Below are 21631 nucleotides of genomic sequence, written 5' to 3'. Positions count from 1 at the left end.
CATTGGTGTTTACAGACTGAAAACAAATGCGCAGTTCTCCAAGACTGACTTTATCTCCCTATTTATGTGTCTGGGTTCTGTGACTGACTCGGTTTCTCTTTTGTGTTTGCAGGACATTGAAGCTACTATGAACTCTGCTCTGAACGAGCTGCGGGAGCTGGAGAGGCAAAGCAGCGTCAAGCACGCGCCAGATGTCGTCCTCGACACCCTGGAGCCTTTGAAAACCTCTCCAGTGGTGGCCCCCACCTCCGAACCCTCCAGCCCTCTGCACACTCAGATCCTCAAGGACACTGAACCAGCTTTCCAGCGCAGCGCCAGCACCGCCGGCGACATCCCCTGCACCTTCAGGCCAGTGAAGTCGGTCAAAATGGCCACCCAGGTGAAACCTCCAGCGACCCGGCCCAAGCCTACAGTTTTCCCCAAATCAAACGCCACGAGCCCTGGCGTTGCCTCCTCTGCATCTCAGCAGCCTACTGACAAGTCCTGTACTGTCTGACAAACTTGATGCTGCACTGTGGATATCGCTGTGTTGTTTCGGATGAAGAGACTGTGCTAAAAGACATCACGATTCCTATTTAACTAATTTTTGAACTTCTGCTGAAGGTTAGTTGTGGACTGCTACTTACTGCTGGGAGCTCTTCCTGGGAGTGAATTAAGTGGTAACAACCTCGTCCCATGTACCCGCATCAGTGATGTTCGTAAGGCAAAACGCTTCGTGCCACGCTTCGGAAATCCACTATCGGGTCACTGTGAAGCTGAGGAGGAAAACACAAAATAGTGATGAGTTGGATCTTGGTTTCTTGTTGATGCCTTGTTCAAAGTGTTTGGCCACCGAAAGAAATATTTGGTGGCATCCTGTTCTGAATACTGGTGTAGTGACTTATATATTCTGTGTTTCATTTATCACAGGGAAACAATAGGATAGATTTTAGTCTATTGCATGTTTTGGTGCCACTAGTTACGTGGAGCTTGGACATGCCTGTTTCTTGTGCATTATTATTATGTCACCCGCTGGTGCCACTGTGGTTAAGGGTCTGTCTCAACTTCCATTACATCCTCGGGTTTTGTTTGTTTGCTGCCCCGTTCCTCCCCGCAGGGCCAAGGCTCTTGGCCGTCCGGCCTCATCCTTTAGACGACACTTGTCATGAAAAATAGTTTACTCTGGAACGCTCTTAGATTTTGTGGAGTTATATGTAATATGTGTCTGTGCAAATATAAACAAATATGTTCCTGAGGTTTAGGAGCATAAGAGAGAGCCCAGTGGTTGCTTATGGACAATCTAGCTGTTTTCCCCCTTTTTGCTCTCCCATATTTAAAAACAGCTTTATTGTTTTCCAGTGTAATTTTCGGCCTGTAGGCTATGATGTGGTGTGTGGTCTCAGGAGACTGAATGTAAAAACAACTTAACTTCTGAAATCTTGCATACTCTCACGGGAGTTCATTTACTAACGCACACGTTCTTGCTTTGGTCATATATCAAGATGGATCCTTACCAAAATCCCAATTACAAGCACTGTAAAACTTCAAGCAGAAGTTCTCAAGCTTTGTATCTTCTCCCTGTTTCTGGCTGTAAATGCTCGGGTCAGTGGCCGTGACCGCTGTGAACTGCTTTAGGGGTCTCTGCTCTTATAGAGTGGTGTAAGAAACGCTGCTTGGGACGGTGACGTGACAGCATGCAGCTTCTGGAGTGGCTTCCCGCGTGTTCTTTGGTAGATGGCATGCCTTCGTAGGACTCTGCAGACGTGAATGATTCTTGGTGTATGTATTTATATGGTAGACAGCAAATGCTTCAGCCGCCAGCAGGCTGCATGAACTCTTTTTGTACTCTACTGAGAATTTTCCACAATGCAAACATTTATTTAATTTTTTTAAAAAAAGAAGGCGTGTGCCACTTACAACGGTGAAGAAGATCTCACGGTCCCAGGAGTGAGGAGACTCTGGCCCTTAGTTCACCTTGTTGCCAAGGTTTTTTGGGATTTAAAAAGTAGCTGCACATCTTATGTTTTCATCAAATGAATTCAGGCAAGGACAAGATAAGAGAAGTTATTTTCCTCTTCCATTTATCTTTTTCTTTTAAATTTATGGGTTTCTCACACTTTAGCTTCCTTGTGACTGCAAGGTCGTTATAATTGGCACTTAGTAATTTAAAAACAAGCAAAACTTACCTGAGAACAATTTCTTCAATGTACTTTTCTGATCGATTGAAGGATGTTGCTTGGAGAAATGAGCAGGGTTTTTACTGTGTCCCCATCCCTCCCCTACACACATACCCATCTCCACAGCAGTAATACACCCATATTAGCGGCGTTTATTTAAAAGACCAACTTTCTTTGTGCTCTTAACTAAGAACCTATGCCAACTGGGGGACACCAGAGAGGTTTCAGTGAGAACACTTCTGCGATTCCTTTTTCCTTAGCTGATCTGTAGCGGCGGTTCTCCTGGAAGCACTGCGGTACGCGCGCGCCTGTCACTGGACCGTGCCCTGATCACCTCGCAGGGAAGGATCCCCAACAGCGACCAGCGAACTTTGCTCTCAGGTTCTGATGGACTTCTACCACCAAGGAATCACTTGGTCTTTTGGGGAAAAAGAACTAAACTTGCAATTTTTCGCTCAGGCAGAACTTTCTGGCATTTACTTTACGTAGGGAATTTTTGCTTTTGTTTTGTTTGGTCGTGAATGACCAAAGTTAATCTGTGTCAAGAGCAGGATCTCTGTGAAATTTACTTTGACTCATTTGTAATGCCTTATTTTCTTTATATTTTTATGCCTAGCATTCACGTTTCTAAGAATAAGTGTCCAGCCACACACAGCACATTTGGAGGAGATGCTCTTTTCTGTCTTCGAGGTCTGAAGTATGAATGGAAATTGAGAGATAAAGACTTCAGGTTACTGTAACAGCAACTGTCTGTATGTGAATTACTATGCTTATCTCTAGCATCCACAGCTCTGGGACAATCCTACTGTCAAGGGGAATATGCTTAGCAGCATAAACTGTATATTGAGCAACTCAACTGGAATTTTGGTGTGCACTGTGATTGACACTTAAAACTTACAGCAAGCAATATGGCAGCGTGAAGAACTTTTCCTCTTCCACCTGACCTGGGCCTGTCAGCCAGCAGGACATGCACACACATGCGCACACATAGGAGAGAGAACACAAAAAGGAAACTTTTAGCTCGTCTGCTTCACTCTGTGAACGTACAGGCTGAGAGGACATTGCCGTGAGTGTTTTGCTACCGTTCGTTGCAGGAGAGGTGGGAGAGAAAAACTGGAAATAGCAACACCACCCTGCAAAACCAGTGGGCATCTTGTAGAAGAGACCAACGTAGTGTGGACAAATAAGATACAGTGGTTTGCTTGGGGAGGTATCACTGTTGATTCATATCTTCATATTCAGAAGAAATATTAGCTCTTCCATGGAAATTCTTTCATGACTTTTATGTAATGTATGTGTCAAATATAAAGACAAGAAGTGTTTGATAACTGGAATAACGTATGTCTGTTTGATAGTGCTTTGTATGAACAAAGAGTTCTTGTTCATCAAATGTTGGATTGAAATAATCCAAAGCAAAACTTTTAAAATAAAATACAATTTTAGGTGATCAATATTAATAGTTTCTGAAGCTCTAACCTTTTATGTTTTATTTCCCTTGTTGGGAATTGAGCAGTGTGCTTTAATGATTGCTAAATTTCTGCCTCTCTAGGGTAATCCAAAGGCTCACAGTTGATAAATTGTAAATTCGTTCTTCATGTCAAAGCAATGGGACATGAGCGAGCTTTTCTCATTTTATCTGTACTGGATATTTTGTTGCAATGAAAATGATTAAATAATTAGAGTGCACTGTGACAGCAGGAAGAAACACGTTGTGTATGTATGTATTTTGATACCTGTTTAAAAGGAGTCTTTGGGTTTCCTGTGATGAATACCTCATATGTTTGATTTTTGGGGGTTTTGTTGGATTTTTTTTTTTTAAGGCAAGATTGTTCTTGCACAAAAGTAGGTTAAGATAACCAAGTTCTCATAAATTTCTTTACAGAATCAAAACACTTCAGTTTGGCAAGAAATTCCATCTGTTACAATTCTCAACCTTGCACTGGGTGCAGGGTGAGAAGGCTGTTGGCACGTTTGGGATCCCTCCGGCGATGTTCAGACAGAAGAGGTCACTGCAGATGGAGTTTGCTGCCTCGTTTCTTTTCCTTTGTGTGTCAGAACCTCAAATCCAGTGAACGTTGTATAGGTTTTGGGTTTCGTTAAGCGTTTGAGAGAGTTTCTTCAAGAGAAATAAATGTCTCTAGTTAGCACTTCAGATCCTTTGCATGCATTTCCCTGGTGGACTGGAATGCTCCGTCGCTTCATGAGGTGCGTGCGGAGGGGCAATACCCAAAGTCGATGATGTTCTCAGCTGGGCCCAGCTTGCTCATAATGATGGGGAAATGCCCATTGAGGCGATGTGTCTGGTGGGCTTGGTGAGACCTCCCTGGCCCCTGCGTAGCACAGCAGCAGGCCCGTGCCTTGCGGGAGGCAGCGCTGAGGCTTGTGTTAGTTCAGTGGGCCAGGTACGGGGCACCCACGCTTGGCAGGATCAAGCCCACATGTACAGGAATGTGCTGCGAAAGTGTAAATGCATTTACTCGCTCACAAGCTAGGAAAACCGAGTAAAAAAAATAAATAAAAAAAGGAAGCATTTGGGCACTCCTATTGCTAGTGAGGCTGTACAGAACAGGCAAAATGAGTGTAACGAGCTGGGGAATTATTTATTTTGAAATGTTTAGTTTTCACAAAAATATTAAGCCTTTTTGTGGGCTTCTCTCTGGCATTGGTGAACATCCCACAACCGCCGTTACCGACGTGAAGCTGTTCTGTAGCGGACTGGCAGCACCAGAGGCCTTGGCAGAAGGGAGTGATGCTCCCTCGTGCCGAAACGTTCCCTGCAGAACGCCCCCGACCTGCAGGCCTGAGGAACTGCCGAGCACTTACTGGCGGGCTGGACTGAACTTTGGGTTTGAGTTTACACGTCACTTTCTAAGAATCCTCTCTCCGGATCAGCTTTTCTGCTCGTCTCTTATGTGTGCAACAACCTGGTACTTGAAACAAATACTTGACCCGCTGCCCTGCGCCCGCACAAGGCCCGAGGCGAGGCGCCGGGAGGCAGAGCGAGCGCTTTCCAGGCTTGGCTCTCCGAGTCTATTTTGGTGGACAAAGAGATGCCAAAGCAGCAGTTTGAGGCCTGGAAAATGTAAGATTTTTTTTTTTTTTCTGTTCTATTTTGTGCTTCCTATAATGTAGTTAGAGACGAGAGTGTCATTTTTCGAATATGGGCCAAAAAGAGGCGAAGGCGGAGAGGGAGGGCAGCTCCCGACTGCGCTAATACTTGATATACCACACTTCGTACAGGGTAAATACTGAGCAGTTTGCAATGGGAGTAATAGACGGACCCTTCATTTTAAAGGCACTGTTGTAACTTTACTTTTGAAGTGGACTTCACCAGCCTTTCTCTCCAGGCAGAGCCCTGTAATTCGAATAATTGAAGTCCGATGGAATTGGACTTGTGAGTGTGCCAAACTGCTGGAGCAATACTTGTAAGCGGCAGGTTCTCTACAAGACCAGCTCTATGTAGCCAAAATAGGGCAATCGTTGAAACCACCTCTGATGCATTTTCAAGAATAGCAGCGATGTCATGGTTCTACTGTAATGTAAGAAAGTTCGGTTGCAAAGTCTGGAAACCTTGTTCTCTGTTGGTCTGAAACCTCAGTCCTGCAATAGTGGGCTCAGGCTCGTGTGGTGCGTTGGCTTTTTGGTTTTTATTAACAGCAGTTGTTTGGTGGGATGGAATGTTCTTGCTAAAACAGTTTCCATTGTTTCATGTCTTCTACACCAATATATATATGGTGTATATATTAAACTGTGTAAAATTGTACTTTGTATATATAACTGTACAATATGGAGGTACATCCTTTTTTTTTTTTTTTTTTTTTCCTTTTGGTACAGTATTGTACAGTATTAGGAGTATATGTGTTGGAAATGTTAAATCCATACTGGGGCTACAAAATGTATCCATTGTCATTAGCAATAGTTTTGGAGAAATAAATGTTTTGGGTATGGTGGAAATACTGACCTATGGGCGCCAGTAAATGATGTACGGCGTGCGTGCGAGTGGGAGCGGGGCTGAGCATCGCCTGCGTGCGCCTTCCCTGCAGCCCCCCCAGCCCGGGGCTTTGCATGGTCTGCAACGTGGCTCTGGTAAGTGAGGAAGAATCTGCAGGATCCAGCAGTCCACGTCACCATTCATAGCCCTGAATCAAGTGGGCGAGGAGCCTTGCCGTTACCGGAGCCCAAAGCGCACCCCAGTAACACCAGTGGCAGGGATGCTGGGTGCAGTTTTGCAGCCGAGGGGGGCTCCCTTCTGCCACGAGGGATGGGTGTGGGTGGTGTCTGCAGCCCCTGGCTCCCAAGGCTCCTTCCTTCCCCAGCGGTGGGCACCTCTGCTTGCCGGGGGGCAGCTGGGGAATGTTTGTGTGCTTCCAGCCCTGCTCCTCTTTGGCCCCCACACACCTCGTAACAGGATTCGGCAGAGCATGAACTTGCCTTGCAATGACCTGATTGCAAAACGCTTAATCTTCCTCATTTTCCTGGAGAGGACAGGCCTCAAACCCTCTCTGGGAAAGAGGATTTAAAATCGAGATTAGGGATTGGGTCACCGACATTATTACCGTTTTTTCCCCCCATCTCCACTTTTCAGTGTGCCTTTTTCAGAACACGGCCCGGAAACTGTGTCAGGGGCTTGTAATTTTGGATTCCCTTTGTTTAGGTTTGAGGGGATTAATTAATTACAGCCCTGCTGATGCTGAATCCAGATGTGTTGTGCTGGAGGTGGGCTGGGGCCACCAAGCCCCCCACTCCCGGGGTGCAGCAGCAGGGCCGGGGGCAGCCGCTCGCCCCGTGCCCCCCACCCGGGCACCTCCAGCCACAAGCCCCCCACATTTTGGGGCTGTTCAGGGCCACCCATGAGGCTCCGGGATCAGTCCCTGGTTGATAACGGATCGGGAGGGAGGAGCCCCCTCCCTGAGCCCCCTTTGATTTTTGATTCCCAGGGGATGCAAGGGGCAGGCTGGGGGCGGGGGGTGGGGGGGCTTTTTTTGGCCTTTTTTTTTTAATAACCACGAGCCGGGAAGCGGAGCTGCCATAGGAGCGAATGACTGTGGTTCTCCAGCAGCGCAGAGGAGGATGCTGTAACCCCTTGCCCCCTTGCTATCGTCTCCTTTCCCCCCACCTTTAGCCCAAGAAGGGGGAGCGGGGTCGGGGCTGCAGCTGCGGGGAGGGCGCGGCTCTCCCCGGCCCCCCCCGGCCGCGGGGCCGGAGCCGTGCGGGGGCTGCAGCATCGGTGGGGCTCTGCTGCCCCCGCCTGGAGCAGGCGCTGGTGGCTCAAACCCTTCCTCCCGAGCTCCCTTCCTGCTCAAACCCTTCCTTCCCAACTCCCTTCCTGCGAGCAGCCTTGCTGCACAACCGCCAATAATCCTTTTGGGGCGTTATAAAGCATTTTGGTTATTTCCTGCCTGCCTTTACCCACCGCCAGCCCAGCTCTGCTCACTGTCAGTGAAAGCTGAACCCACACGTACGGGTCAGAAACATGAGAGAACACCTTGGGGGGCGGGGGGGTTATGGCCTTAACGCCTCCCTTTCGGTTTCTTTTTGCAGCGAGGAGCTGAGTCCCGCGAGGGGTGGGAGCAGGCGAGGGGCGCGGGGTGCCCGTGGGCAGCTCAGGGAGAAATTTCGGCATTTCCCTCGGCGGGTTTCACTTCGCCTCTCCCTGGCCTTAACGGCTCCCATCCACGCGGTTTGGGTGCAGGCCCGAGATGCGAAATGAGTTGTGGTTTTTATCTGTGAGGGGAAAGGTCTCTGAAATGTCCCCAGCCCATCGCAAACAAGGCTGGAAACGACTTTGAGAAGTCATCCGTCCCTTTCTCTTCCCGTTAGCGGAGCGGCAGCGAGGTGGCTTTGCTCTCGGCGCCTCGCTTCTGCGGCTGCCATGGCCGCCGCCGGGCCCCGCTGGCTCAGCACCACGCCGAGGAGCTCTGTCGGGCAGCCCCTCACGTGGCCGGGAAACGAAGCTCGGCCGTAATTAGCGAGTGAGTTGGGCACGGAGTTTGTGTGCAGGGCAGTGAAGCGTCGCATCCTCTCCTTGCGTGCATCTCGTGCTCGCAGACTCAAACACAGATGCAGGCTCCGTTCTGCCAGGAGAGCTCCCAGACACGGCCCTGTGAGCCCACAGAAATTCCTGACGGAGGGACCCGGGCTGCTGGCGCTGAGGCTGGGCAGGGCGAGGTGGGGGCACTGCGAGGTGGGGGCACTGCAAGGCACAAAGTGAGCAGGGAAAGCGAGCCGGGTGTGCAGGCAGCTGGAGGGTGCCCTGAGCACCCCACATCCCGCACCCTGCACCCCTCAGCCAGCAGCTCCAGGCCTGGGCTGTGCCCCCTGTGCCCTCCCTGCCGCCTTTTTCCCCATCAGGGCCAGGATCTGAGCATCTGGGGCCGGTTCTGGCCCCTCTCTGGGGACGCCGGGTGCTGCTGCTGCGTGGCCGAGCCCCCGTGCATGTGGGGACGGTGACGCTGAGCCCCGCCACGGCCTCCCTTGGTTTTCCCTGCTGAGATGAGAAGTCCTCGATGTCCTTGATCGCTGAAATACGGTGAGAGCAATGCCGAAGGTGCAGCTCGGGAGCAGACGGGGCTGGGGAATGCCCCAAAATCTCCCCTCTGCCCTTTGCTTGCTGCCGACAGCCGCTGGCAGTGTTTGCGGGCGCTGGGGCCGGGCCGGATCTGGTGCTTCACACACATGGGGGAAGGGTTTGCGGCTGGGGAGGGCGGCAGCCTTGTTTGCTCTGTCTGCACCTGCTTCCTCTCGCCTTCTCTGTGCTTCTTTGGGGCTGCTTCACCTGGGGCAGGCTCAAAGGCCGGGGACGGGGAGCTGCTGAGCGCCGCGGTGCTGGCACTGCCGGGAGCCAGCTGGGCCTGGGGTCTGCAGGAACACCCCCAGGGAACAGGAGGGTCTGGGCTGAATGAACGTGGTTGCAGGGATAATTCTGTGCTCCCCGGGTATGTGGGCACCGCTGGAGCCGTGCAGCAGCCCCCTGGTGTGGCTCGGCTGCCGGGAGCACGCTGGGCTTGCACAAGCAGAGAGGTTTTGGGGCACGGCCGGAGGAGCTGAGCCGTCCCTGCAGCTGGCTGTGAGAAGCCTCTGGGACCTGCAACTTCTGTAAAGCAGCTCCTGGAGATGGACAGGTCACGATAAATCCATCTCCTCCTGGAGCTATGGAGAAGACTTGGTAAAAGCCCGACTGCTGCAGGCTTCTCTGCTCTGGAGAAGCCCCTGGTGGGGCTCTGAGCACCCGGTGGCTCCGTAAGCAGAGCAGTGCCAGCAGCCCCCCCTGAGCACACCCCCATGCGCAATGCTGCAGCCTGCCCCGGGGCAGCCAGGGCCAGCAGTGAGCCCACAGCACCAAACGGGCACGGCAGGACCATGCCTGGGAGCCTGGCACTGCTGATGGAGGCCAAACACAGCCCCCGGGCACTCATCCTGCCCTGCCTCTGCCTCCCATCTGCCCACCCCGGGCAGGGCTGGGTGCTGGCCGGTGCCCAGCGCTGTTTGCCTTCAGCAGAGGCTGTCCCAGCCCGGGCCTGGGGACGGCTGCAACTCCGGGAATTTTTTTCTCGAGCAGGAAGCTGAAGCATTTCCTCCTCCAGCCGCAGCTGATTCTCGCAGAGCGAGTTTTGCAATCCCATAGGTTTCTGTTCTCGCAGCGGGGAGGTGCCTCCCTCCACCTTGCAGCTCTGTTTGCTTGTGTGTTGTGTGTGCTTTTTGTTTTTTTTTTTTTTTTTTTTTTTCTTTTTGCATCTGTCAGTGTTTTGCCGCTGGCCCCGACAGGTCCCAGCGGCCGGGTGGTTTTGGGCAGAGCCAACGGCGTCCTCCCTGCCTCTCATGCGCAGCCCTTGGCGCAGAGCGGCGCCGGCGAGGTAGGAGGCTGGGAGCTGCGTGCCGGGGCCATGCTGTGCGGTTGGCGTCCATGGGCACTGCCAGGAGTGGAGGGACGGACAGATGGCCGGGTGCACAAACGGCCGGGCGCGTGGTGGTGGGGCCGGGCAGGGGGATGCGAGCAGCCGCCGGGGTGACCTCTGTGCTTCCCCACAGCGGCGGTGCAGGCGATGCAGAGCACCCCCAACTACCTCTGGAGCACGGACGATCTTCTGGGCCAGGGCGCCACGGCCTCCGTCTACAAAGCTCGCAACAAGGTGAGGAGGTGCCAGGGAGGGTTATAAGGGGGGTGGTGGATGCCCCAAAACCACAGTGCCCCCGCGCCCCAGCCCTCCTGCCCTGCAGTGCGGGGATGCTCCGCTCGCCCTCGCCCTGCCATGAGCCGCAGCTGCCGGCAGTGCTGGGGCTGTTTGGGTTTATTTTCATTTTTTTTCCCTTGGTTGCTTCCCCCAGCAGAGTTCTGTGGGGTGAGGGCTGCTTTTAGGGCTTGCTGGGGCTCACAGTGCGGATGCTCCCTGCATCGGGGTGGGAGCTGCTCTGGGGAATGCCCAGAGGTTTTGAAAACCCCATCCGTGGCGATTTGCATACATCATGCAAACACTTGCCAGGGCTGGAACAGAGACTTTCAGCCCCACTGGCCTTTGAAGTTTATTAAGCAAGCTGTCTCTGCGGGGCTCAGGGCTGGGAGGATGCTTTGAAAACAGCCCTGTCCTGCAGGGAGCAGGCGGGGGCCTGTGACAGCAGCATAAACACGCTCCCACCGAGCACATGGGCTTCAGAGGCAGGAAGCAAACAGAGCCGAGCAATATCTCTGGCTTTTGCAATGCAGACAGCAAAGGCTGAGGAAGCCTGTTCAGAAAGCAAGCCCTGTTGTGAGCACAGTTTGCATCCAGAGCGGGCTGAGAGAGCAGTGCTGGAGCTAACGTTGCTGTTCGGGGCACAGGCAGGGTGACGCTCCATTTCCTTTTTCTCCTTTTCCTCCTTTCCCAGAAATCAGGGGAGCTGGTCGCTGTGAAGGTCTTCAACAATGCCAGCTACCTCCGCCCGCAGGAGGTGCAGATGAGGGAGTTCGAGATGCTGAGGAAGCTGAACCATAAAAACATCGTCAGGTTATTTGCCGTGGAGGAGACGGTAAGCGGGGCCGCGGCTCGGAAACCACGGTGCCGGCAGTGCCGGGATAGGGCAGCCACCCGCGGCCTCACCGCCGCTCCCCGCTGCAGGGCAGCAGCAAGCAGAAGGTGCTGGTGATGGAGTACTGCTCGAGTGGCAGCTTGCTCAACGTCCTCGAGGACCCAGCGAATGCCTTCGGCTTGGCCGAGCCCGAGTTCCTCGTTGTGCTGCAGTGCGTGGGTGAGTGGGGGCTGCGCGCGTCCCCGTCCCCATCCCCGTCCCCGTCCCCATTTCTGGGGCTCTGGGACAGGCTGGGACCACCCGGTGCTGGGGTTGTGGGCGTTTAGGGCAGCCTGCATGCTCAGAGATAGCACCTGGGGCAGGTTGGGTCGGTGAGCGCTGCTCTGGGGGAATCCCAAGGATCTCCCTGCCCAGCAGCAATGGGACTGGGCTGTGCTTCCCCACGTGCTCGCTCCTCAGCTCCATTTCCCCAAAGTCACGCTGGTTCCCATGAACGCACAGCCAGCCCTGGGGCCTGTCCCCGTTCTGGTCCTTCTTTTACCCCTGCATTCACCCAAAGCCCGCTTGAGCAGAGAGCTCCAGGCCCACGCTTCCCTCCTGCTCCCAGTGGCGGGGATGAACCACCTGCGCGAGAACGGCGTGGTGCACAGGGACATCAAACCCGGCAACATCATGCGGCTGGTGGGCGAGGACGGGCAGAGCATCTACAAACTGACGGATTTTGGGGCTGCCCGAGAGCTGGAAGACGACGAAAAGTTTGTGTCTGTCTACGGGACAGAGGAGTATCTCGTGAGTAGGGCACGGGGATGGTCTGGTGGCCACGGGGTGTCCTGTGGGGTCCCAGTCCCCATCCCTCCAACAGCGGGGCGACACGGGGAGAAGTGGTGACCTGCAGAGCCTCACGTCAAAGGGGCCACGCGTTTTGAAGAGAGGGGCTCAGCATTTTGCTTGCAGCACCCCGGGCCACGTTTTCCTTTGGGGTCACAGCAGAAGAGCCCCAAAGGAGCAGTTTTAAATGCCCCAGGGCAGCGCCGCTCTCTGCTTTGCCCCTCCAGCACCCGGACATGTACGAGCGAGCTGTCCTGCGCAAGCCACAGCAGAAGGCCTATGGCGTCACCGTCGACCTGTGGAGCATCGGCGTCACCTTCTACCACGCTGCCACCGGCAGCCTGCCCTTCATCCCCTTCGGGGGACCCCGCAGGAACAAGGAGACCATGTGGGTACCGGGGGCTCGGCGGCTGGGGGCTGCAGGACGAGCTGGTGGCGGCTCGGTGCCTGCCTGCAGCACCCTCTGACTGCAGGTGGCTCGCCCCATAAAACCCAGAGAGCCTGGAAACGTAGCTCGTGGCTGGCCGCGTGCTCTCTGCGGTGTGGGGAGCACACACAGCATGGTGGGGGGCCGTGTCCATTTGTCCTGCTTACCCTCCAAATGTTTATTCAGGGGCTAAACAGGTGAAGAAGTTAGGGGTAATGTTCGTGTGAAACTTTTTGACTGTTTCTTGAGCTATTCTCTATCTCTGTGTTGTGTTTTCTTTTTGTAAATTGTGCCCTCCCAGCCTGCTCACACGCTCTCCTTTCCCTCTTTGCTGCACCCAGGGGCCGTGGTGCCCAGATGGGCGTCTCCCGGCTCCTTTCACCGAGGACAAACCGAGCCGTTTCCTCCCCACAGGTACAAAATCACCACCGAGAAGCCCCCCGGGGCCATCGCGGGCGTGCAGAGGCAGGAGAACGGGAGCATCGAGTGGAGCTACGAGCTGCCTGTCACCTGCCAGCTCTCGGCGTGAGTGTCCCCAGTGGCACTGTGGGTCCCGCGTCCCGGCCCCGCTCCCCGTGGGGCTGCAGCTGCACCCTGCCCCTGCCGAGCCCCCCCCATGGCCTGTGGTTACAGCAATATGCACAAAACCTCTCCTCCTTCTCCTCTTGCTGCCGCAGGGGGCTGAAGGACCAGCTCATACCCATCCTGGCCAATATCCTGGAGGCGGATCAGGAGAAGTGCTGGGGGTTCGATCAGTTTTTTGCAGAAACCAACGACATTCTGCACAGGATCGTGGTCGACGTCTTCTCCCTGCAGCAGGCTTCCTCGCATCGCATCTACATCCACCCCTACAACACGTAAGGAGCCCCCGGGAGAGGCCGGCTGAATTTGGGAATTGAGCTCCGGTGGGGCCCCATTGGCCTCTGCGCAGTTTTGCCACGAGGAGATGCCGGCAGCCTGCTAAAGTGATGGAAACCTGAACACAAACCTCACGGCTCGTTCCCCATCCTTTCATATATTTTTTTTAATTTTCAGTACCAGCAAGTTTTTAGACGCTGTCTTCAAACAAACGAGCATAGCTCCCCACCATCAAGAATATTTTTATGAAGGTCACCCGTACGAGCTGGATCCCAACCTGCAGGCCCACAGCTTCTGCAGAACCGCGCGGCACAGCCCGCTGACCCTGCTGAGCTCCGCCGAGCAGCCAGAAGAGGTGGTGGGAGTGAGATACAGAGACCGTGAGTACCCCCGGCAGCCTTGAGCATCGCAGCTGCTCCCGTTCCTGACACCCTGAGCAGCTCGGGGGCTTGTAGGGCTGGCAGGAGCCGTCCCTGCCGGTCTCCCCTGAAGCCCCCTGGCTGACTGCTCTCCATCTCTCCAGCGGCGCTCGACTTCCCAAAGTTTGTCCCCAAGGTGGACGTCGTGGCTGACTGCAGCACCGCCAAGGTAGGTGGGGATGGCCACGGGGAGCCTGGCAGCGGGGACACAGCCACCAGCACCGTCCCTTTCACAGAATCACAGAATTGTAGGGGTGGAAGGGACCCCGAGAGATCATCGGGTCCAATCCCTTTGCCTTGCAGAGCGCGGTGGGCGCCGTGCACCAGACGCTGCGGATCGCCCAGGCACTGCGGCGCTGCCAGGAGCTGGTGGCCAGGGGCCTGCACTGGGTGATGTGAGTGCCGGGGCCGCCCGTCCCTCCCCGTTTCACTGGGAGATTTGTGTTAAGGGTTGAAACGCTCGGGGTTTTCCAGCCTCTGGCAGGCAGTGGGGGCACTGGGAGGGAGCACAGCGTCCCCATGCAAAGGACGCAGGTGCCAGGTTGTGAGGGGGCTACACCTGGATGCGGGCTCAGTGTCTGAGGATGTTCCTGCCCCCGTTTGCTACTTTTGGGTCACCTTTTTCAGGCTGAGGAAAACATCATCATCATCATCATCATTATTAAAACCTTCATGGTGCATTTTCACCATCTTATGCATTCCCCTGGGGCAGGAGCTCCTTGTGCCGTACTTGTGCAGTGCCCACCGACCCGCACCCTCCCAGCACCCTCCCAGCACCCTCCCACCCATCCCAGCCCCTCCCAGTGCCCCCAGCCCCTCATTCTCCTACAAGCAGCCCAAGGGGGAGCCACGAGCTGAGCCCTGGCACTGCCGGGGCAGGCAGAAAACAGGACGTGTTGTTTTCTCTTGTGGCAGTGGGAACCTGAAATCGGAGTGCTCAAGGGTTTTGGAGCAGAGGAGAGGGGTGAACACGGTGCTCACCAGCCTGCAGCTGCTGGAGGTGAAGACCCGCGGGCTGTAAGTGCAGGGGTGGCTCTGCCGGCTGGGTGCTGGGTGCTGGGTGCTGGGAGCAGGGGCAGGCAGGACCCACAAAGGTGCCAGGGCAGCAGGCTGGGGAGGCTCCGATGCTGCTGCCATCATCCCAATATCGCAGCTCAGCTACGGGGTCTCCAAGGTGCCTGAATAATCAGGAATAAATTCCAGGAGTGAGCTGGCAGCTGGAGCACAAGAGGCTTTTTTTGCTCCTTGTGCAGACTGCGTGGGAAGTGAGCCGCCGTGGCTGCTTCTCCCTCTTTGCTTCAGCTTTTAATTATCAGGCTCTGGTTTTGTGTGAGCCCAGGAGGAGTCCTTGGGCTCTGGCTCCTGCTCGGGGTTTTTGGGCTGTTGCAGCCCGCGACCACAGAGTAAGCACGAGGAGGAGGCAGACAGGGGGGGAGCTGTGCCCGGGTGCTGTGCTCCCCATCAGCCAGCGTGAGGCCAGCTCACATAAAATCAGACATTTTGGAACAAATGGGACACCACAGGGTGAGTTTTTACCGATCAGAGCTTTGCATCTCGTGGTTGGGTGCCTGAGCTGGGATTTATTGCCTGAGCCGACCACTGCCCCGCTCCCCCAGGGAGGTGTTTCTGTGCCCAGGTGATGGTTTATCCATTTCCACCCCTGAATACTGAGGAATGTTCCTTGTCCTCAGGTACGAGGCTCTTCCCGGAGGCAGCGGGCTGCCGGCTCTGAAGGACTTGGCGGTGGTGAAGAGCCGGCTGCAGAGGGTGAGCAGCGAGGCAGGGGCTGGGAGCACCCATGGGTGCGGGCGGTGCTGGCAGGAGCCGGCCCCCACCTCCCTTCCCCACCTGCAGGTCGTGGAGGAGCTTTCCCAGTGCTCCCACAGCATCTACGACTTCCAGGGGGCACTGGATGGCATTTTGTCCGAGCTGGTGCAGCACGGGCAACAAGCGCACGAAGACAAAAGGTTTGCAGAGTGGCTCTACCAAAACCCCTGGGAAGGTTTTGCTGGTTTGGGTTTGATTTTGGGGCTGAGCTGGGTAACTGGGGGCGGGTACCCCATCTCCTAGCCTTCCTCCTGTGGCCTCACGCCTCCTTCCCTGTCCTTGTTTCACAGCATCCAGCAGCTCGAGTGCTGCCTGGAGAAGATGCAGCTCATACACAAGCAGTTCAGGAAGGCCAGGAATTGTCCGCGTGAGTCCTGGGGTGCACCTGGGGGGCATTCCTGCACTGACCTGGGGGGGGAAACAAATTATTTCCCTGCTGGTTTCTGTCCCGTGACGGTAATCCCGGGGAATGAAGCCCTGAAAAGCCCCCCCAGTGATCTGGGCATGGTGAAATTGCCCGTTTATTGGGTTAGGAGCACAAAAACGCATGGAGCTGGCTCTGGCAGGTGACCTGTGTCTTTCCTCCCCCAGGGCTGGGCTACAACGAGGAGCAGATTCACAAGCTGGACAAGTAAGCAGCACCCCCTCCCCTTCTGGCCCCAAAGCGTTGCCAAGCAGACATTTGGCATTTCTGAGAGCATCTCACGGGAATTGAAATCTCTTCTTTGTCCTGCTTCGGTTTCATTTTCTTGGCACCACCGCTTGTCCAGTCCCTCTCCCCCCGTTCGGGAGCCAGCTTCAGTCCTGCTGCTGTGTAACCTGGGCTTTTCATTTTCGTGCCTTTCAGGAAATAACATCTGCTCCCTTCCCCCCTTGCCTCTCCTGCTTTCAGGGTGAATTTGGGTCATTTGGCCAGGAAGGTTCTGCTGATTTTCCAGGACGAGTGCGTGCGGCAGTACCAGGACGTCCTGGCCCTGCACGGCAGCAGGATGAGGTACCAGCATGTGGGGCCTGGGGCTTGTAGAGCGGATCGTCCGTTCCCATGGGCCGTACGTGTGGGTGGGAGGAGGATTTTCTACAGTGCCTTAGGATCGAGCTCTGCCTCTGACCTGGTCCCGATTTCTGGCATGAGCATTGCACTGGATTTAGTGCTGGGGGGAATTTTTAGGCCAGGGATTTGTCCGAGATGCCCAAAGGTCCCCAGGGGCAGCAGGCGGTTCCCCTGCGCCCTCCCCTCTGCCTCAGCAGGCAAAGCTGGGGGTGTCTCTCTGCAAACCCTCACCACGGTGAGGTTTTGTTTTGGGGGCAGAAATTATAACCCACAGTGGGGGCTCACCTCCTGCCACATCCGCTCACGCTGCTCTTAAATCTCCCCTCGGCTTCAGGGGCAGCTTTGTCCCAGGATGAAATCCGTCCCCAAAGCACGAGCCCCGTCCGTGCCCAAGCAGAGCTTCTGCTTTTACTCAGAGGAGGGAGAGAAGCTGCTGCTTGTTTTTCTGCAGTATTTTTGCATCTGTTTTTTCTGTCCTTAGGCAGGACGCATCGTGAGTCACAACTGGATATTTAAAAATTGTTTTTACTTGAGTTGTAATTGCCTTATTTTGGGTTTCTTCCTGCTGGCAGCGAGGGTTTGTGGTGCGGTGGCTGTTTTCTAGGGACCAGAGGTGGACCATTCACCTTAAATATTCTTCCTTTTTTAAGGCCAAAACGAACTTTTTTTTTATACTAAGCTGTGTTACTCCTGAGGCACCTGCTGGCTGCGTGGCCCCATTGCCCCAGAGCTGGCAGGATCAGGGGATCAGCCCCAAAACCTAAAGGGGTTCCCATGGGCTGGAGCCTGGGCAGGGTGGGCTGAGGGGGGAATTTTCTGACCTTTATGGGCTTCAGGTGTGAGAGGAGAGCCCACGGGTGGGGTACAAAACCTGGCACCCACCTTGCCTAGGAGCTCAGTCCTCTGCGGGGGACAGAGGAGGCAGAAGCGGTGCTCTGGAGCTGGCCCCGTGTAAGCCACGCTTCCCCTAATTAGTTTGCTGTCAGTGCTGTTTGGATGGCCTTGCCTGTGGCGGCTGCAGTCACCACACCGTGGTGAATGTTTCCTTTGGGATTTTAACGCTGAGCCAGCTTGGTTTGCAGAAAGCGATGCAAAATTAAAAGAAAAAAAAAAACAACACACACACAAAAAACCACTGATAATCTCAATTGCTGACAAACACTGACTGGGGTTTTTACCGTCATTTTTCCTTTCTAGGAAGGTGTGTGAGACAAAAAAGCATCTGAAGAGGCTCAGCAACCGCATCGGCACCTGCGGCGTGGAGGCGATGGAGTGCCAGGAGTGCCTGCAGCACGTAGGTCCCCGCGCTGCCGCCCTGCTCGGGAGGGAAGCACCGGGCACCTTTCAACAACTTGCTGCGGATTTGTGGGGTTATGCTTGGAGTTTTGGGAGTTTGCTTTGCTCCGCTGAGCAGAACAGGGGTTGGGTGAACCTTTGGCTGTGGCACTGAGTCCAAAACTGACGGCGTGGCGCTGGGGAGTTCGTGCTCAGCAGGCAGGAAATGGCAGCGGTAGAAGAGGCGATGTCACCTCCAGCTGTCACGGTGGATTATCTGACACCCTGGGGCACAGCCACCGGCCGATGCCCTTTGGTTAGGTCATTCTGCTTCTCCTGACGAGGTGGTGTGCAGGGTGTGACCATACACACGTCATTTCCCCAAGCGTTTGGTCACCCTCTGGTCCCTCAGCTAAGCAGGGTGCCCACGGAGAGGCTGCACGCACACAGCACCCGCGGGTGAGGCCACAGCTCTCTGGGTGCCGGAGCTGCCAAATGTCTCCATCTCTGCAGGCGTTGGACACCTTTCCCCAGATGGCCTTGACGGAGAAACGGAGCCCGGCCCTGGTCCCCCCGGTGCCTTCCCCCGTCCCCCTGAGCCAGGCCCGCCGGGAGATGGCTTTCCAGTGAGTGTTTGGAAGGGGGCTCATGGACAGCCTGGTGCCGTGGGGACAGGGCCACCGCCTGCTGCTCGTCCTCCGTGGGACAGCACCAGGGCTCTGGCTCTGCAGGGCTGGTGTGGGGCTGGGGCTGCGCGGTGTCATCCCGGCTCAGTGCCCGTGGTTTGGGGCATCCCTGCTGCTCAGCCACCGCTTCTGCTTCTCCGGCGGGCAGGGGTCTCCGGGCAGCCCCCGTGTAAGTCCCTCACTGTGTGTCCGGCAGGATGCAGGAGCTGCTGGAGCAGATGAAGTCAGTGACGTGCAACCTCCAGTTCAACAACAGCATCATCGAGCGGTGAGTGGGGTGCATCCTGCCCTGGGGGTGAGGACGGGTGGCAATGGGTGCTGGGGGTGCTGCCTGCGGGCTGGGGGACGAGCACCCTGGTGCTGTGATGGGGACAGCTGAGCCCGGCACCAAGCACGACCACAGCCCCTGGCACGGCTCCTCCAGCAGCACCACGTCTGCATCATCATCTGGCAGCAGGAGAGAGTTTATCTTTCTTGGAAATTGAAGCATGAGCTACTGCACAAGCTATGCAATGCCTGCTGCCCTCCTTCCAGCCCTTCCCTGCGCTGCTCAGTGCTGGCAGCTGCTGGCTGCCGTGCAGAAGCTGATGCTTTCTGCTCCTGGACAGAACTCCCTGCAAAATCCCCCTGCTGGCAGCCCCCCCTTGGGTTTCTTCCTCTTTAAACTTTTTTTTTGAGGGTCTCAATGCAAACCAGCATGGATATCCATACCAAAACCTCAAAGAGCTTCAGATCGGATTTTGAAAGAAAAAAGGAAATGAGGGTTTCACCCCAGCTTGGCTTCTATAGGACCAAGCGTGCTGTTGCAGCAAATCCACCATGAATAAAAGAGGGGACAAGGGGAGGTCTGGCCTGCTTACGGCACGAAGAGCTCACAGCAGCAGACGCAGGAACGAGCCCAGCCACCGGTGCCCAGCCCGTGCCATGGTTTGGGACTGCACCAGCCCAGCCCAGCCCAGCCCTCCCCAGCCAAATCCTCTGGTTTTGTTCCCGCAGGCTGAGCGGGGCTGCCCCCACTCCTGGCCTCTGAGGACGCGGCGGATTTGTAGGTGCTGACGCAAAGCGCTGCTGGCAGCGGGGAGCACACACACACCGCGGGTCCAGCACTGTGCTCGAGTCGGGTGCCCGTGTCTGAGGAGCTGCCCCCGGTCCTACCTCTCCGCTCCGGCACTTTGCACGGTTCTCCAGTGAAAACTTGATGGGAAGTTGGCGCAGAGCGAGGGTTTTTCCTTTTGACAAGTGCTTGAAGGACTGCCACGGTTCTCTAGCTTCTCTGAACCACGATGTCGGGTGATAAAGAGGCTAGAAATGATCTCCTGCCCGTTTAGGGATTACCACCCCTGTGAACATTCCTGTGCTCACTGGTGCCCCGCGGGCTGGGGCAGAGCCCAGGGCAGGGGGATGCTGCACCCCATGGAGGAGAGGCCGGGTCCGGCCCAGGACGGCTCCAGCGCTGCCCGTGGGGGGCTCGGGGTGCAGCTGCCGTCCCTGCCCCCCCTCCTCCTGCCTCCCCTCCCGGCCTTGTCCCCAGCTCGGCCCCGTCCCAGGCTGCGGATGGCAGCAGGCGCAGGAAGCCGGGGGAGGTTTCTCTGTTTTGGTGCCTTTCTATAAATGTCACTGAGCTCAGTGTTTATGGACGTGTCTGTGTGTGTCTGTGTGTGTGTGTGTGCCGCATCCAAACAGCCCTCACTGGAACGTCTCCAACCTCACCTGGGGGGTTGGTGAATGCCGAGGCAAAATCTCAGGCAAGGCGAGTCCCCTGAGAGAAAGCAGGCACGTTTCTTTGGGGTGAAAGACAACAAGAAATCCTAAACACCCACCTCATTAATAAATACGGGGTGAAAATGTGCGTTCATCTGAGGAGGTGACGACAGCCTGGGTGGCAGGGCTGCAGCAGGGATGGGGACGGAGTGGAGATGGGGACCAGGGGACCAAGGCAGGCAGCCTCGGGGCTTGCTGGGGATGTCTGAAGCTGCTCTGGGAAGGATGCAAGCAGGAAGCTCTCCTTTTATGCCCCAGGGGAGTGGCAGGGATGGGGAGCTCGTTATTCCCTCCTCATTGACAGCCAGGAAGAGCCCGAAACGGTGAGGACAGGCCCTGCTGCTCTGCATCAGGGCTGCACCCAGTCCTTTGTTGGGGAATGCATTATGCTCCAAATTTCCTCCTGTTTTCTGACCTTGGGTGTTACGAGAAGCCGTAATCCTCTGGTTATCAGCTGAGTCAGCTGCTCGCCTGCAGCTCAGTGATAGGGGAAGCCCGGGTTTTCGGACTGCGAGCGTGCGATGGTATCAAGGCGCTCTTTGTGGGAAGCATCGGGTGTGCCACCCCCTTTGTCCACCTCTTCCTGCCCATCCCTGGGGTGATTTATGGCTTGTGACACATCCCACAGCCGTGGTGCTGCAGGGAGCCCGGGCTGGGTGACAGGAAAGTGCCTGGGCTGCAGGGAGGCCAGGCAGGGTGGCAGCCGTGTCCCAGCACAGGGGATGGGGTCCGTGAGGCTCCGAGGCAGCTTTTACACCCAGGGGGCTCCTGGCAGAGAGCAGGCAGAGTTCCCCACCCCTTGCAGACACACCGAGGGCACGCACACACACACACATCAGTGCCCATGGCCGTGTGTTTGCCTGGTCACCACTGCTGGCTGCTGGTGCTCGGGGAGGTCAGAGCCGGGCTTTGGGCAGCGCCAGCAGCAGCAGAGCCCGGGGCGGCTCCGCGCAGCTCCCGGTGGTGCCGCTGGAAGCAGAGGCTGAGCCTTTGCCTGGGCAAGCAAACGCGTCTGACTCAGCCACGGCGGGGATGCTCAGCGTGCCTGCCCAAACCTGTCCCTCAGCAGGGAACGCAACACCCAGATCTTCCCTTCACCCTTCCTCCAGTTCCCTTCCCAGCACGTTTTCTGGAGGTGACACGCGTTGGCTCAGCCAAAAGCCTTCAGCCAAGTCCGGGCCTGCCGGGCTGCTCCCTGGGCTCCTGCGAGTCCCTGAGCTCGTCCCCAGCCCCGGGACCTCAGATCTCAGCCAGCAGCTGGGGGGCAGAGCGGCCCCACGGAGAGGCAGGGGGCTGCCCGGTGTGGGTCAGTCCTTGGACTGACCATGGCAAAAATTTCC

The 21631-nt window shown here is 55.9% G+C and overlaps 2 protein-coding genes across 12 annotated transcripts in view; both read left to right on the top strand.

Moving 5' to 3' along the window:
- SRGAP2 (SLIT-ROBO Rho GTPase activating protein 2) overlaps window positions 1-4308 on the top strand; it is a 101484-nt gene extending 97176 nt beyond the window's left edge. For all 7 annotated transcript variants that reach the window (XR_011805098.1, XR_011805099.1, XR_011805097.1 and 4 more), the window contains one exon: window positions 113-4308. Coding sequence is in view for 4 of the 7 variants with exons in the window: in XM_038168158.2 (XP_038024086.1) it covers window positions 113-496 (384 nt within the window). In the remaining 3 variants the exon portion in view is untranslated. The remainder of the gene's footprint in view (window positions 1-112) is intronic.
- A 3154-nt stretch (window positions 4309-7462) lies between these two features.
- IKBKE (inhibitor of nuclear factor kappa B kinase subunit epsilon) lies at window positions 7463-20161 on the top strand. Of its 5 annotated transcripts, none has more exons than XM_072028510.1 (21): window positions 7463-7620; window positions 10185-10285; window positions 11019-11159; window positions 11249-11378; window positions 11719-11948; window positions 12215-12375; window positions 12829-12939; window positions 13092-13271; window positions 13450-13652; window positions 13796-13860; window positions 13995-14086; window positions 14607-14708; window positions 15383-15458; window positions 15546-15658; window positions 15809-15885; window positions 16110-16149; window positions 16411-16512; window positions 17767-17863; window positions 18358-18470; window positions 18727-18798; window positions 19527-20161. In XM_072028510.1, the coding sequence occupies exons 2-21, from the start codon at window positions 10199-10201 to the stop codon at window positions 19558-19560; spliced, it is 2226 nt and encodes a 741-aa protein (XP_071884611.1). In that variant the 5' UTR covers window positions 7463-7620; window positions 10185-10198; the 3' UTR covers window positions 19561-20161. The 5 variants fall into 5 exon arrangements, with proteins under 5 accessions (XP_071884611.1, XP_071884610.1, XP_071884613.1 ...); XM_072028509.1 differs by lacking the exon at window positions 7463-7620 and adding an exon at window positions 8334-8685; XM_072028508.1 differs by lacking the exon at window positions 7463-7620 and adding an exon at window positions 8768-10009.
- Window positions 20162-21631: the final 1470 nt, after the last annotated feature.

The sequence above is a fragment of the Anas platyrhynchos genome, chromosome 27 (genome assembly GCF_047663525.1).
Source record: "Anas platyrhynchos isolate ZD024472 breed Pekin duck chromosome 27, IASCAAS_PekinDuck_T2T, whole genome shotgun sequence".
NCBI lineage: Eukaryota > Metazoa > Chordata > Aves > Anseriformes > Anatidae > Anas > Anas platyrhynchos.
Note: the sequence above shows the minus strand (reverse complement) of the source record. Positions and strands in the feature narration are given on the sequence as shown.